Source organism: Barbus barbus, assembly GCF_936440315.1.
Source record: "Barbus barbus genome assembly, chromosome: 44".
In the NCBI taxonomy this organism is placed as follows: domain Eukaryota; kingdom Metazoa; phylum Chordata; class Actinopteri; order Cypriniformes; family Cyprinidae; genus Barbus; species Barbus barbus.
In genome coordinates this window covers 11,361,700-11,374,324 of record NC_136722.1, presented here as the reverse complement: position 1 = coordinate 11,374,324, position 12,625 = coordinate 11,361,700, and the positions used below count along the sequence as shown (strand labels likewise).

The 12,625-nt window shown below is 38.7% G+C and overlaps 1 protein-coding gene across 6 annotated transcripts in view; it reads right to left on the bottom strand.

The window, feature by feature from the left end:
- The window catches only part of LOC306863354 (nuclear receptor coactivator 2-like), a 111,046-nt gene that overhangs the window by 59,462 nt on the left and 38,959 nt on the right, over positions 1-12,625 (bottom strand). For all 6 annotated transcript variants that reach the window (XM_079406631.1, XM_079406630.1, XM_079406635.1 and 3 more), the window contains 2 exons: positions 7,727-7,831; positions 5,666-5,838 (listed from right to left, as the gene is read on the bottom strand). In XM_079406631.1, the coding sequence (XP_079262757.1) occupies positions 5,666-5,838; positions 7,727-7,815 (262 nt within the window). In that variant the 5' untranslated portion in view covers positions 7,816-7,831. The remainder of the gene's footprint in view (positions 1-5,665; positions 5,839-7,726; positions 7,832-12,625) is intronic.

Here is a 12,625-nt window from a genome sequence, read left to right as displayed (position 1 = left end):
CTGGAAGGAAGAATTTGGGTAGGAAAAGGTGCACAAGCAACAGGGATGACTGCAAGCTTGAGAATACTGTCAAGCAAAGCTGATTCAAACACTTGTGAGAGCTTAACAAGGAGTGGACTGAAGCTGGAGTCAGTGGATCAAGAGTCGCCACGCTCAGACGTCTTCAGGAAAAGGGCTACCAATCCACTTCTGAACCAGAGACAACGTCAGAAGCGTCTTACCTGGGCTGTGGAGAAAAAGAACTGGACTGTTGCTCAGTGGTCCAAAATCCTCTTTTCAGATGAAAGTAAAATTTGCATTTCATTTGGAAATCAAGGTCCCAGAGTCTGGAGGAAGAGTGGAGAGGCACAGAATCCATGTTGCTTGAAGTCCAGTGTGAAGTTTCCACAGTCAGTGATGATTTGGGCTGCCATGTCATCTGCTGGTGTTGGTCCACTGTTTTTTCTGAAGTCCACCGTCAACGCAGCCATCTACCAGGAAATTTTAGAGCACTTCATGCTTCCTTCTGCTGATAAGCTTTATGGAGATGCTGATTTCATTTTCCAGCAGGACTTGGCACCTGCCCACACTGCCAAAGGTACCAAAAGCTGGTTCAATGACCATGATGTTACTGTGCTTGATTGGCCAGCAAACGCGCCTGACCTGAACCCCATAGAGAATCTATGGGGTATTGTCAAGAGGAAGATGAGACACCAGACCCAACAATGCAGATGACCTGAAGGCCGCTATCAAAGCAACCTGGGCTTCCATTACACCTGATCAGTGCCACAGGCTGATTGCCTCCATGTCATGCCGCATTGATGCAGTAATTCATGCAAAAGGAGGCCCAACCAAGTATTGAGTGCATAGAAATTAACATACTTTTCAGAAGCCTGACATTTCTGTTTAAAATATCCTTTTTTTTTATTGATCTTATGTAATATTCACATTTTCTGAGACACTGAATTTTGGGTTTTCATTATCTGTAAGCCATAATCATCAAAATTTCAAGAAATAAAGGAAAAAAATATTTCACTCTATGTGTAATGAATCTATATAATATATGGGTTTCACTTTCTGAAATGAGTGACAAAAAATATTGACCTTTTTCACGATATTCAAATTATTTGAGATGTACCTGTAAATAGTAGATGACAAACTTAAAAAATACATTTTGCCTTTGCAACTGAAATAAGTGAGTACAAAAATTAAGAAAAAAATAAATAAAAATTAAACATTACCATAACAAATAAAAATAATCAAATTAACTAAACTTCAACCAAAATTAGATTGAAATAAGTGAATATAAAATAAAAGCTAATTAAAAACATTACTACAGACAAAACTAAAATAACACTAACAATTTATGCCGTCAGTGAAACATCCTCAATCCCACAATTCCCTAGACCAATCTAACTTCCTGTCTGTTCCCATCCATTAAAGAGAGTGGTCGGGATCATCAGTGGATGCAGTGGTCTCGCAGAGGACACGATAGAGAGGCAAACTGTGCTGGCATGATGGGTAGCCATATGGCAAAGCGAGAGGGCCATCCATCAGCCTCCCCCTCAGACCGTTCTGGGATGCTCCAAACGCTGCTCTTCCCATATATGTGCATATGTGTGTGTGTCTGGGAGAGATACGCATGCGTACACTCCTGATGATGAGTGGATGTGAGCGTGTTGTGTGTCAGCAGGTCTTTGCGGTGCCCAGCGGGGACTGGTAAACCAGCACAGCAGCACCAGAGGTCCGGTGATAACTCATTCCCTCTCTCATTTCAAACTCGGCTCCAAAACGGTTTCCTGTGTCAGCCAATCCCCATCAAACTGGAAAAAGGCAGTGCTATCTCCAGAAAGGATGTGAATCAGGCCATATCATTCACTTCAACAGCAGATGGAGTTTCTTGAGGCCTTTATCTGCGCTATCAGTCACAATTCAAAGCCCCGCCCATGACTCTGCTCTCGACCAATCAGTGCACAGCCTGATCGTGGATACTAGGTCATGACTCTCCATGGGAGAATTCCATATCTCGTCATCTACTGGGTGTTGTTAAGTCTCTAAATTTATAAGCGCTGACTCACTAATGAACAAATTAAACGTGTAATTAAACTTAATCCAGTTTTTAAACTCCTGTTTGGGGTTTTAAATTTGTAGTATATGAACTACAGACTAAAAATACCCATTTCAGGTAAATGTCCAACAGATTGCGTTTTCTATGCAAAGATGATGGAAACCGTTTACTGCCACAATTTAAAAGTCAGGCTTGCTAGCATAGCTAGCATAATAGCATCACTATTATTACTACTCACTCTTATATTGCGCCATTTGTACTGTGAATTACACCTCAAATCACAACTTACTTAGGAAAGGTGGGCTAATATTTTGCTAGTCAGTTGGATTTAGGATATTCACCTGATAGATAATAATATATTCACACTGAAGGAAGGATTTGAGTCATGTCTAGGGAAAGGAATATCATATCCACAGCATCCGAGTAACGGCATAGTAATGCGCAAAAAACCCCTACTCCTAACATTTTAGCAACACCCTGGCAACAATCACTACACTTTAGTGTCACGGCGCCAATTTTCGCACATTCATTAGTCTTTTTCAAAATGTAAACACGGTTTAAAAAGTGACCATTCAAATAACAATTATGTTTTGTGGAACCCCAAAAAGATTTTAGGCAGACTGACAGTTTAGTTGACTATTTATTTTCACTGTGTGGAAAAAACATCATTGGAAGTGAACAGTGACTGAAGGTTCGGTCACATTGACAGTTTTTCAGTGGATTTTCGCAATCAGAATCCTGTCACTTCAACAAGAATTCACACAATCTGGAAACTTGCATGAGAGCGAAATATTCCCCACACAGATTTAACATGGTTTCAAGTTGGTCGCTATACTGGCAACAGACAGTGGGCAATTTTTGCCTGCAAAATTTCACCAAAATTACACAATTATGACCACATTTTGAGGCTATCAGTTTCTAATATTCCGCCTAACATATCTGTTTGTGTAAGAAAAAGTCATACAGGTTTGGAAAATAATGGCAACATTTTTAGGTGAACTATCCCTTTAAATGCTAGCATTCATCATTATCGGTTTAATGAGCATTAAAGGGATAGTTCACCCAAAAATGAAAATGATGTCATTAAAGCTGCAGTCCGTAACTGTAAGTAAACTTTGTTTGTGTTCAAAATGTATACAATAAATGAGTACACAATGAATCCATTTTCCAAACCGTGATTTTGGCTTGTCCTGAATCACTACGGTACACCTATAATAAGTGTTTATATTCAGACTATTTTAGACTGGTTCGGGTAGGTACCGCTGCGGAGTAGCCCAGTACCCACGTGATTCATCATAGACATTAACAGAAAGAAGTAGTTCCGGCTACAATGTTCTTCCACAAGACACACGCAGTTCTGTTTATTAACCATTAGAGCACCAAAAGTTACGGACTGCAACTTTAATTACTCAACCTCATGTCATTCCAAACCCGTAAGTCCTTCATTCATTGTGCTCTGCATTTAACCCATCCAACGTGCACACACACAGCAGTGAACACACACACACACACACACACCGTGAACATACACCCAGAGCAGTGGGCAGCCATTTATGCTGCGGCACCCAGGGAGCAGTTGGGGGTTCGGTGCCTTGCTCAAGGGCACCTCAGTCGTGGTATTGAGGTGCCCTATTGGTATCCCTGCCACGACTGCCCTTTACACGTCAAGAGCAAAGCTCTTCACTCCCGTTTACATGCAATTTCCATTATTCTTATTATTCGCTAAGAATTGTGGTTAATTTTTTTACTGCCATTATTCACATACCCCACTGCACAGCACAGATGATGGACTCAGAAAGAGCAGGTGTGTTACTGGCCGCTGTTTTAATTTATTCACATCTAATGCAAAACACTTTTGTATGGTTGTATTCCACGCTTTTTCAGCGCCATAGAATGTGATGGCAATTAGTTTGCTTACACTTCCGATGCGTTCTACTCGCCGTTTCTGGATTAGGGTAAGGAACAGAGACTGGTGGCAGCGAGTTGTGTTTTCCCCTAATGCAATGCTTTCTTCCCCTCCATCGTTTTTAATCTGTGTATTATTACAGGTACGTGTATGTCACAAGCACATGCGCACTTTGGTCAAAGCGGCAATACTGCAATTAAGCGGTTGACATGCCTGTATATTGTCAAAATCTCATTATAATCGCATTAAGAGGGTACATGTAAACGCACTCATTGTCCTTACTACCTTTCTGGACCCTGAACATGTCAGTTGCGTTGCTGTCTATGCAGGGTCATAAAGCTCTTGGATTTCATCAAACATACCTTAATTTGTGTTCCGAAGAGGAACGAACGTCTTATGAGGGTTTGGAATGACATGAGGGTGAGTAATTATAGACAGACTTTTTTTAGGTGAACTATCCCTTTAAAACAATAATTCATGAAATTCCTTTTGTAATGCTTATGTGACTTAAATTAGTGTTATTATATTTTACCCAGTACATACTAAAATCCCTAAATACCTCAATGAAATTGACTATTTAATTGTTTCATATTTAACCACAGGAACTAAAAAAAAATCTCTTTAAAGAGACATTTGTTGCTCTGGGTCTGAATAAAATGTGAGGAACAGAATTGTGAGCCTTTAACACTGCATTTTCAGCAGAAAGCAGCTTCTGCTTTAAAGGGCTTCCTGTGAGTTTCAATAATGCTGTGCTTCCTTTACAAGGAAAGCTGACTGCTGCGCTCAATACTTGAGGCCTTGTTTACAGGCAAAACAGCCCCATTTGTGTGTTTGGAGGCAGTTTGAGCACAGTTAGAGCAGTGTGTGATGTTGTGGCCATGTGGCATCAAGCGCAGCGGAGGAGAGGTGAAGGAGGGGTACGGGACGACGCAGCAGACGGTGACCATCGCTGTTAGCTTTGCATCACATTGCTCAGCATTACATAACCCAGAGCTCAGTACATCAAAAACAATTTTCATCACAGCTTTGGATGGGTTAAATGCAGAGCACAAATTCCGAGTATGGGTCACCATATTTTGCCGTATGTCACGTCACTTTCACTTTTTCACTTTCAATAGGGGAGGGACCTCGAGATACAATTAAGTTTGTGATCTAATCCAGTATAATGTTTCCAAAATTTATTAGCATAACTTTTCAAGTAACTAAAATCATAACATGCTAACAAGCACTACACCTGAATCCAAATCTTGCGGCTAATAATTTTGGCAACAAAGAAACACAAATGAGTCTTAAGTTAAACATCCCTAACTCAAGGTAACTTTAAAATACAACACAAATGCAGAAAAGTAATGAAGCTATGACTTCTAATTAAATCTTGTGTTTGGTTTCTGTATTTTTTCTTAATGCAGTGAGAAATTGCATTGTACATCAGTGACATGTTTGCAGTTAGCATGATGCTAATCTATAGGCACCTGCTGAAAGCCAATCTGGAATCGATGGCTGATTTGACAAGTTCAAGATCTCTACACAGCCTACATGTGTCTTGTGTTAGCTGCAAATAACTTCTAGCCTAACGCAAATGTCTGACTATGCTAAAGCTCAGTGAATGGAACACTATATGGAGGTTATGTTTTCAGCATCAAGCGTTTATACTTGAATTGAAGATTCAAGTACAAATTTAAGTTCAAAGAAGAGTCCATTGGTTTTCTTACCTTGCTCTTTAATTTGACGAATCTGTTTGACGGTTTCCTTTAGGATTGCACATTTGTCAGGCTTGACATTGAAGTTGTCGATATCATTGAAGTTTGCGAAAATCAGCTCTGCAAGCTCCTCTATGTATTTATTTTCATGTTCCCGGTTACGTTTCTCAGTGCTTCGTTTCGGACTGTGAAGAGAAATAAAAAACGATTCAGACTAAAGAGCAAAAATACAAACTTGTCATTCAGATCTGGGGTTCGTTCTTCGTACCTTGCTTAATACATCTGAGATGACCGCATTAATTAAAGTTTCTTAAAGATCATGTTATCTGCATCCCCTGCTATACATCAAACCTCTCCCATAATATCTGTAACCACTCAAATTAATGCACGGCTCATATTAACTGTATAGCATGTGTGTAAGACTCCAAAACAATTAGAAAGTAATTATTTCATTACTAATAAATCTTTCAATGAGTAAAACTGGCTGTGTCTATAGTATTATAGACTACACAACATTGCTATCTTATTTTCAAATTATTATTATTTTAAATTATTGTCCCTGGACCAGCAGGGTACTCTTATAATAAAGCAGTGGTTGCTGTGACGTATTTTAATGATCAATTCTGCTTAAAAAGATGCAATCTAATCCTGTTTACATGAAATAAGCCTGTTCCCGAGCAGGTTTAAGCTTACGGACCTGTTGCTATGACAGCAAGTTCAGGATGAGCTTCGAAGAACCAAACAATCCAAGATCAAGTGAAATCGGCAACAATCAAATCCAGCTAACAGAGTTGCGACGTACGAAGAACGGACCCCAGTACATGCTTAAGATTGTATTGGAAAATATCATGAAAATATCTTCCTCAGTTTGATAGTTTCTACTTTTATTTATTATTTTGGCAAAGATGCAAGGAAAAATGTGACATTTTTACAGTGGCCCAGTAGTGCACAACAAAAAGCAAACATAAGTTCACAACACAAAATTCAAAAAGCAAACATAAGTTCACAACACAACGCAATTAAGCCACAACACAACGGAAATGCTCCCAACCACTAGGAGGCAGTGTTAGTAGTGAAAACGATACTTCCTCGAGACGCCACAAGATTGATCTTAATATGTATAATCAATTTTTAAATGAACAACGTGTTTTTACAGAATGTTTTGGATCCTGAGATAATACAGTTGATAAAGTGTGACACTGAAATGACCATGAGCTTCACGTGTGTTTGAGTTTGTGTAGTACAAAAAACGTTTGTTGTGTTGTGAGTTTGTTTGCTTTTTTAATTTCGCTGTGTTGTAATTATGTTTGCTTTGTTAATGTCGTTGTGTTGTGAGCTTATGTTTGCTTTTTTAAATTGCGTTGTGTTGTGCACTACTGGGCCACCGTACATTTTACGAGTATATCATCTCAACATCAAGCATTTTGTAACCAATTTGCAATTTTTAACAATAAACAAAAAAAGGTTACTTTTCTGAAAAAAAAAAAAAGTGTTAAATTCAGGAGGGCTGCACATTCTTTCATGATATTTTAAAATAATGTACACATACTTATGGGTGTCTTAGGACAATAAACTGCATTTTAAGGTGCCATTACAAACACTTTTACTGTGTATAACCTTCAGACAACCGACGATAAGTCAAGAGCAAGAACCTCTTTTCTGCACTGCATTTAAGACAGAAATAGACAAAAGTTTCCAGAGCTTCTTCTGTGCAACCTTAAACAGGTTGTATTGTCAATTTGCTACTCTGCATCTTCAGCAGTTGCACAGAAAATTTTGTCAATAAAGAGGGCATGCATAGCTCCTTCCTGTGAATGAATTATACAGACTGATGTTTCCTGACTCAGTGGAAAAGAGCTTTATATAGAAACGTGTATTATCTAGGCTGAGCTCCACCGGTGGGAGGCCTGCTCAAAATTACTGCAGTTCAAGCGGTTCATAGCATAGACACTGAGAAATTCACTATACATACAAACTAAAAATGTGTATGCTGCAATGAATGCAGTTTCAGAGTTCACTGTAACCTGCTGTTCATTTGTCTACTGGTTTGCATGCTGTGTCTAGGTGAAGTACCTTGGGCCCAGGAGGTCTGATGGGCAATCCTTGCGCTTTTGAGCCTCTGACCTGGTAGGGTCCGACGAGTTTTCCCCGACAGCACTCATCTTCAATGCATATCACCTGTTGGAGAGAATGTCAACGTAAGCGATTCACAAAATGCTCAAAAGGACTCATCCTCTTTAGGTAGGCTTGACAAATGAACACACTTAGCTTATATTTAGGCTTCACTGTAGCATTTAAAGAGCTGAACCAATAATAATAAAAAAAAAAGTAATTATATTAAATTATCTCCTGAACAGGTTGAATAACAACACACTGTGCCAACTATTTGCGTTTCGAGAAAGCCAGTAGATATAGGTCTGCTTAACAGTTCAAACATATGCAGTTAAACATCATAATGCAATAAATTTGAGCACCTGATGATTTGCAAACAAGCCAAACAGCTCTTCTGAGAGACATTTATGTGGAATCTATCAGTCATTTAGGTACTTGTGTTTGAAATGACTCTATAAGGGATTTCTGAGGATTTTGGGGAACTGTTTTTTCCTTTGGTTTGGCTGTGTGTGCCTGAAAACATCTTGGAAGCTTGCATTTCAAAAACCTCAAAAATAAATTCTTATCAATTAATACGGTCTTAAACAGCTCTTTACAAGGACTGAAAATTTTAATTACTAATTAGAGATAATTAACAGCGAGAAGGCTTAGGGGTTGTGTTCAGAGGTCATATACTGAAGATGTGGGTTGATGCTGGAAGGCGTAAGGAGGCCTGCGAAAATGAAAATGAGAGAAATTCAATTATATTGTGCGACAATGGGTGTCCCCTGAGAGCGAGCGAGAGAAAAGAGAGGGCAGAGCAATGAAAGAATAGTGAAAGTAACACGAAAGTAAGTGAGTGGTGAGAAATCAAGAGAGAGTAAGGGGTCAGCGAGTTAGAGAACACAATGTGCCGTATACTGTACAGCACAAAAAGACTGTTGGGCATGCATATATTCATTTAACAAGTCCCAACAAATACAAACACGAGCGCAGCCATTTATCTTTCCAACACATTTAACAATATGTAGTTTCACTTTCTATTCATATCTGTGTGCCTTATAGAACCAGGCTTGAACAAAAATTGGGAATTCCCACGAGAGAGAGAAAACTAGTACATTTCATCATCTAGCACTGTTCTCGATATGATGAAAGAAAGAGAGAGAAATGTGTCCGATCACAAGGGGAAAATTAAGCAATATAAATTATTGAATGAGGCTTTTTAATAGTGTGCAACATTAAAAGGCACACATGGCTGTAAAGCAACCCAAAAAATATTTAACTTTGAAAAAAATAGGGAATGAAATGCATAAAATGAGGAATTAAAATGCATAAATTTGAAACGTTTCCTTTAATAATATTTTATAATAAATACTACATATGTATCTAACATATAGGTAAACAGCAAAACCAAATTTTCCTGGATTCTTTCACCAATAAAAAGATTAAAACAACAGCATTTTTTTGACATTTTTAACTTTACAAATGTCTTCACTGTTAATTTTGATTAATGCATCCTTATTAAAACTATTAATTTCTTGCAAAAGTGTTATAATATAACATAATAATTTAGTCTACATTTGTACATACAAAAAAGAAAGAAAACCGTGCATGCAAAGTGTGGGATCTGTTAGAGGATGTGCTGAATTGTTTTTTACATAAATGGGACTGTTAATGTAATGGAAAATGTTTTCAAACGGTTGCAGCCTCACGGGTAAATTTGTTGAAAATTGCATTCAGCATTCCAATAAAAACATTATATAAATAGCATTATGTGGGCTAATTATCACAATTGAAAATGGCAGACCTATTTTAAAAAGGTGGAATTATGATAATGGTCCATTGCATTTTAAGCATGATCTACTCAAAAGCATTGTTAGATCATTTACTAGATTTCCATTTCTGAAGCCAAACACAGGAGTCGGGAAAAATAAAGCTAATTGAAAAGTACAAACTGATATATTACGTCAACAAAAACAGGCACTTCAGAGTGTTGATGAGACCTGTTGTGAATTTGGCGCTAATTTAAAACACCAGGCAGTGGAGGTTAATGAAAACACCATCCATCTCCTCTCCCATCTCTCTCAGGGCTTCATCTGCAGTGTTTGGGAAGCAGGCGTAGAGACACCCGGGCCAGCACACGAGGCCAACACATTGGGCTACGTTCAGGCCAAACTGACGCACACACATTGCCTTACGTAATTTGCAGCCTCGCTGTAGGCCCGCTGGGGGAGGCAGAGCCGGAGTGAATGGAGCGGTGGTATTGAATCCCTGCTGGATTGCAGTGCCCTACTTAAACCTAATGACAGAGGCCAATCAAACAGCTCTGGGGGACGAGGCCAACGCTACAGACACTGGACACCAGCTAACTAGAGAAAAATTCTTTCAGACAGGGTTAACCTTTAGGTCTGAGAGACATTCATCAGCCGGACATCTGAATCGTAACATTACGTAAGGCCTTCTGTCAATCATGGGGCCCTTCTGTTCATCTTGATGACAAACGGCTTCTTGTGACACAGCCTAGAAGGTTTTCCGTGCCCCCTTGGACAGCAGACTCCACTGGAATTGGGAATGTAATTAGACTATGTCACAGTTAACACAACTGTTAGCCTGCATTAGCACTAAATATGTCAAAAGCACTGTTACTGGTGCCACCAATTTTCAAGAGATCCCTGACAAAAGACTGAAATCAAATCAGTACTTGTTCACATGACAATCGTGACATAGTATGAATTATCTATGGCTGCCACAGACTAAAGATTTTTGTCAAACATAAAATGCGCCGGTCCCAAATGGCACCCTAAACCCGCACTGTCTTCCTCTGAATTCGCACTTTCGTGACGTAATGTGTAGACGTTTGCTGTATAGCTCGCAGGCTTGAGGGCTCAGCAGAAGTGTGCATCGAGAAGTGCGCTCGCAAGCACCCTTCTGAAAGCTAAAATGATGAATGGGACACCCTACGGTTTTGTGGACTTAACGGACATGCGCACACTGCGACCATTGTAGGTCCTCAAGGCCGAAAGTGCACATGAAATATGCCATTTGGGACAGGGCCAATTTCGGCACCAGAATAGTACACGCATACTGAACGCGCAACCACCTGATTTTTGTAACTGCGCGTACTATTTACTTACGGGTTGCACACGAGCACTGAATTTGTTTTGCACTAATCAGTTCTTCCACAAGGTGGCAACATTGGCCCAGGCCATTGTTTCACAGTAGAAATTGAAAGTAAAGAGACGGAACAACAACAATATAATACAGGAAACTGCAAGAACAACAGACACCGGGACTGACTTGTGTGAGGGCGTTATGAGACAGCCACAACTAAAGTTTAAAAGAGCACAGAAACATTTTTATCGGTCATAACTTCTGGAGAAATATAGAGCAGACACTGGACAAAGATGAAAATTCCTAGAGCGCATTTGTCGACCGCCTGTGTTTGCGCACGCTATCAAATGGAGTATACTTTTTGAAAGGCTACGTGTTCGACTGCAAACATATGCTAGCATACGCGCACAAAAATGAAGTATAGCTACTTTGGCCTTAAAGGGATAGGTTCACCCAAAAATGAAAAACCTGTCATCATTTACTCACCCTCAAATTGTTTCAACCCTGTACAAGTTTATTTCTTCTGCTGAATCAAATATATTTTGAAGAAGAAAAAAAAAAGTTGATGGTCCCCACTAACTTTGATAGTATTTTTTTTCCATACTACGCAAGTCAATGGGGACTATCAATTGTTTGGTTACCCCATATTAGTTTAAAATAATTTGAAGGTGAGTAAATTATTACAGAATTTTCGTTTTCGGGTAAACTATCCCTTTAAGTCTCTTCTTGTAAACTAAAAAAAGTCAAATAAAAAAGTATGTAGAGTTTCATTGCACCAAGTATCACGGTATGGATAATCATACAGTTTCACTGGTATTGGCATAAAATATGCAGAAATGCATTATTTATGCCACTCTCAAACCATATGAAGCACTCCTGCATCCAGCTGTCAGGTGCACAGTTTTTCTTCATACCAAGGCAACACAGCCACTTCAACCTCTACAGCCTTACTATATATAACTAACTCTCTCAGTCGTGTGACACATAATTCAATCAATTGTTAATAGCAGCTTCTCAGAGGCTGCAGGCGACTTTCATGCAGTAAGGTAGGTGTTTCGGTTTGAAACCACGGACAATCACCGTAATGAGAGGGGTCGAGCATTAGACGTGGTAGCTAGTGATTACAGAGGCGGCTTTGAAATGCTATCAGCTTTTCCTGCTAACCGACACAATCCGATTGGCTGAAGAGGATTTAACAGATGCAGGGGACCAAAGTGCAAAAGATTAAGAATACCAAATATCTGATACAATAGAGGCACCGCCAAGCAGCTTTATGATGGATGTATAAAATCAAAGTTTCCAAGTATGGTGGTAAATCAAATTCTTTAATTAGCCATTTTTAACCAGTTTTGATAGCAGTCTGCGGTACCAATGTTACAGAGCAGTGATTCAATTAAAGCCATGACGACAATACTGACAAGAAATGTAAAAAATGAAATTAAATGAAAAAAAATAAAATTAAATTACAATAAAATTAAATTAAACCAATACAAAAAAGTGAAAAGTAAACAAAATTAAACAAATTAAAACACTAAAAGAAAAACAAAATGAAAATAAACCAAATTCAAACAAAACAAACACACTAAACTAACCGAAAACAAAACAAAATCAAACAAAAAACAAAAGGTGGCAACGCTAGATTGAATTTACAGCTGTTAACATTAACAACAAAATAACTGCCAAAAATTCTAAACTACAATAAAAATATATAAAATAAGACTATGAACAAAACTAAATGAAAAAAATAAAAATGAAATGGCATTAAACGAA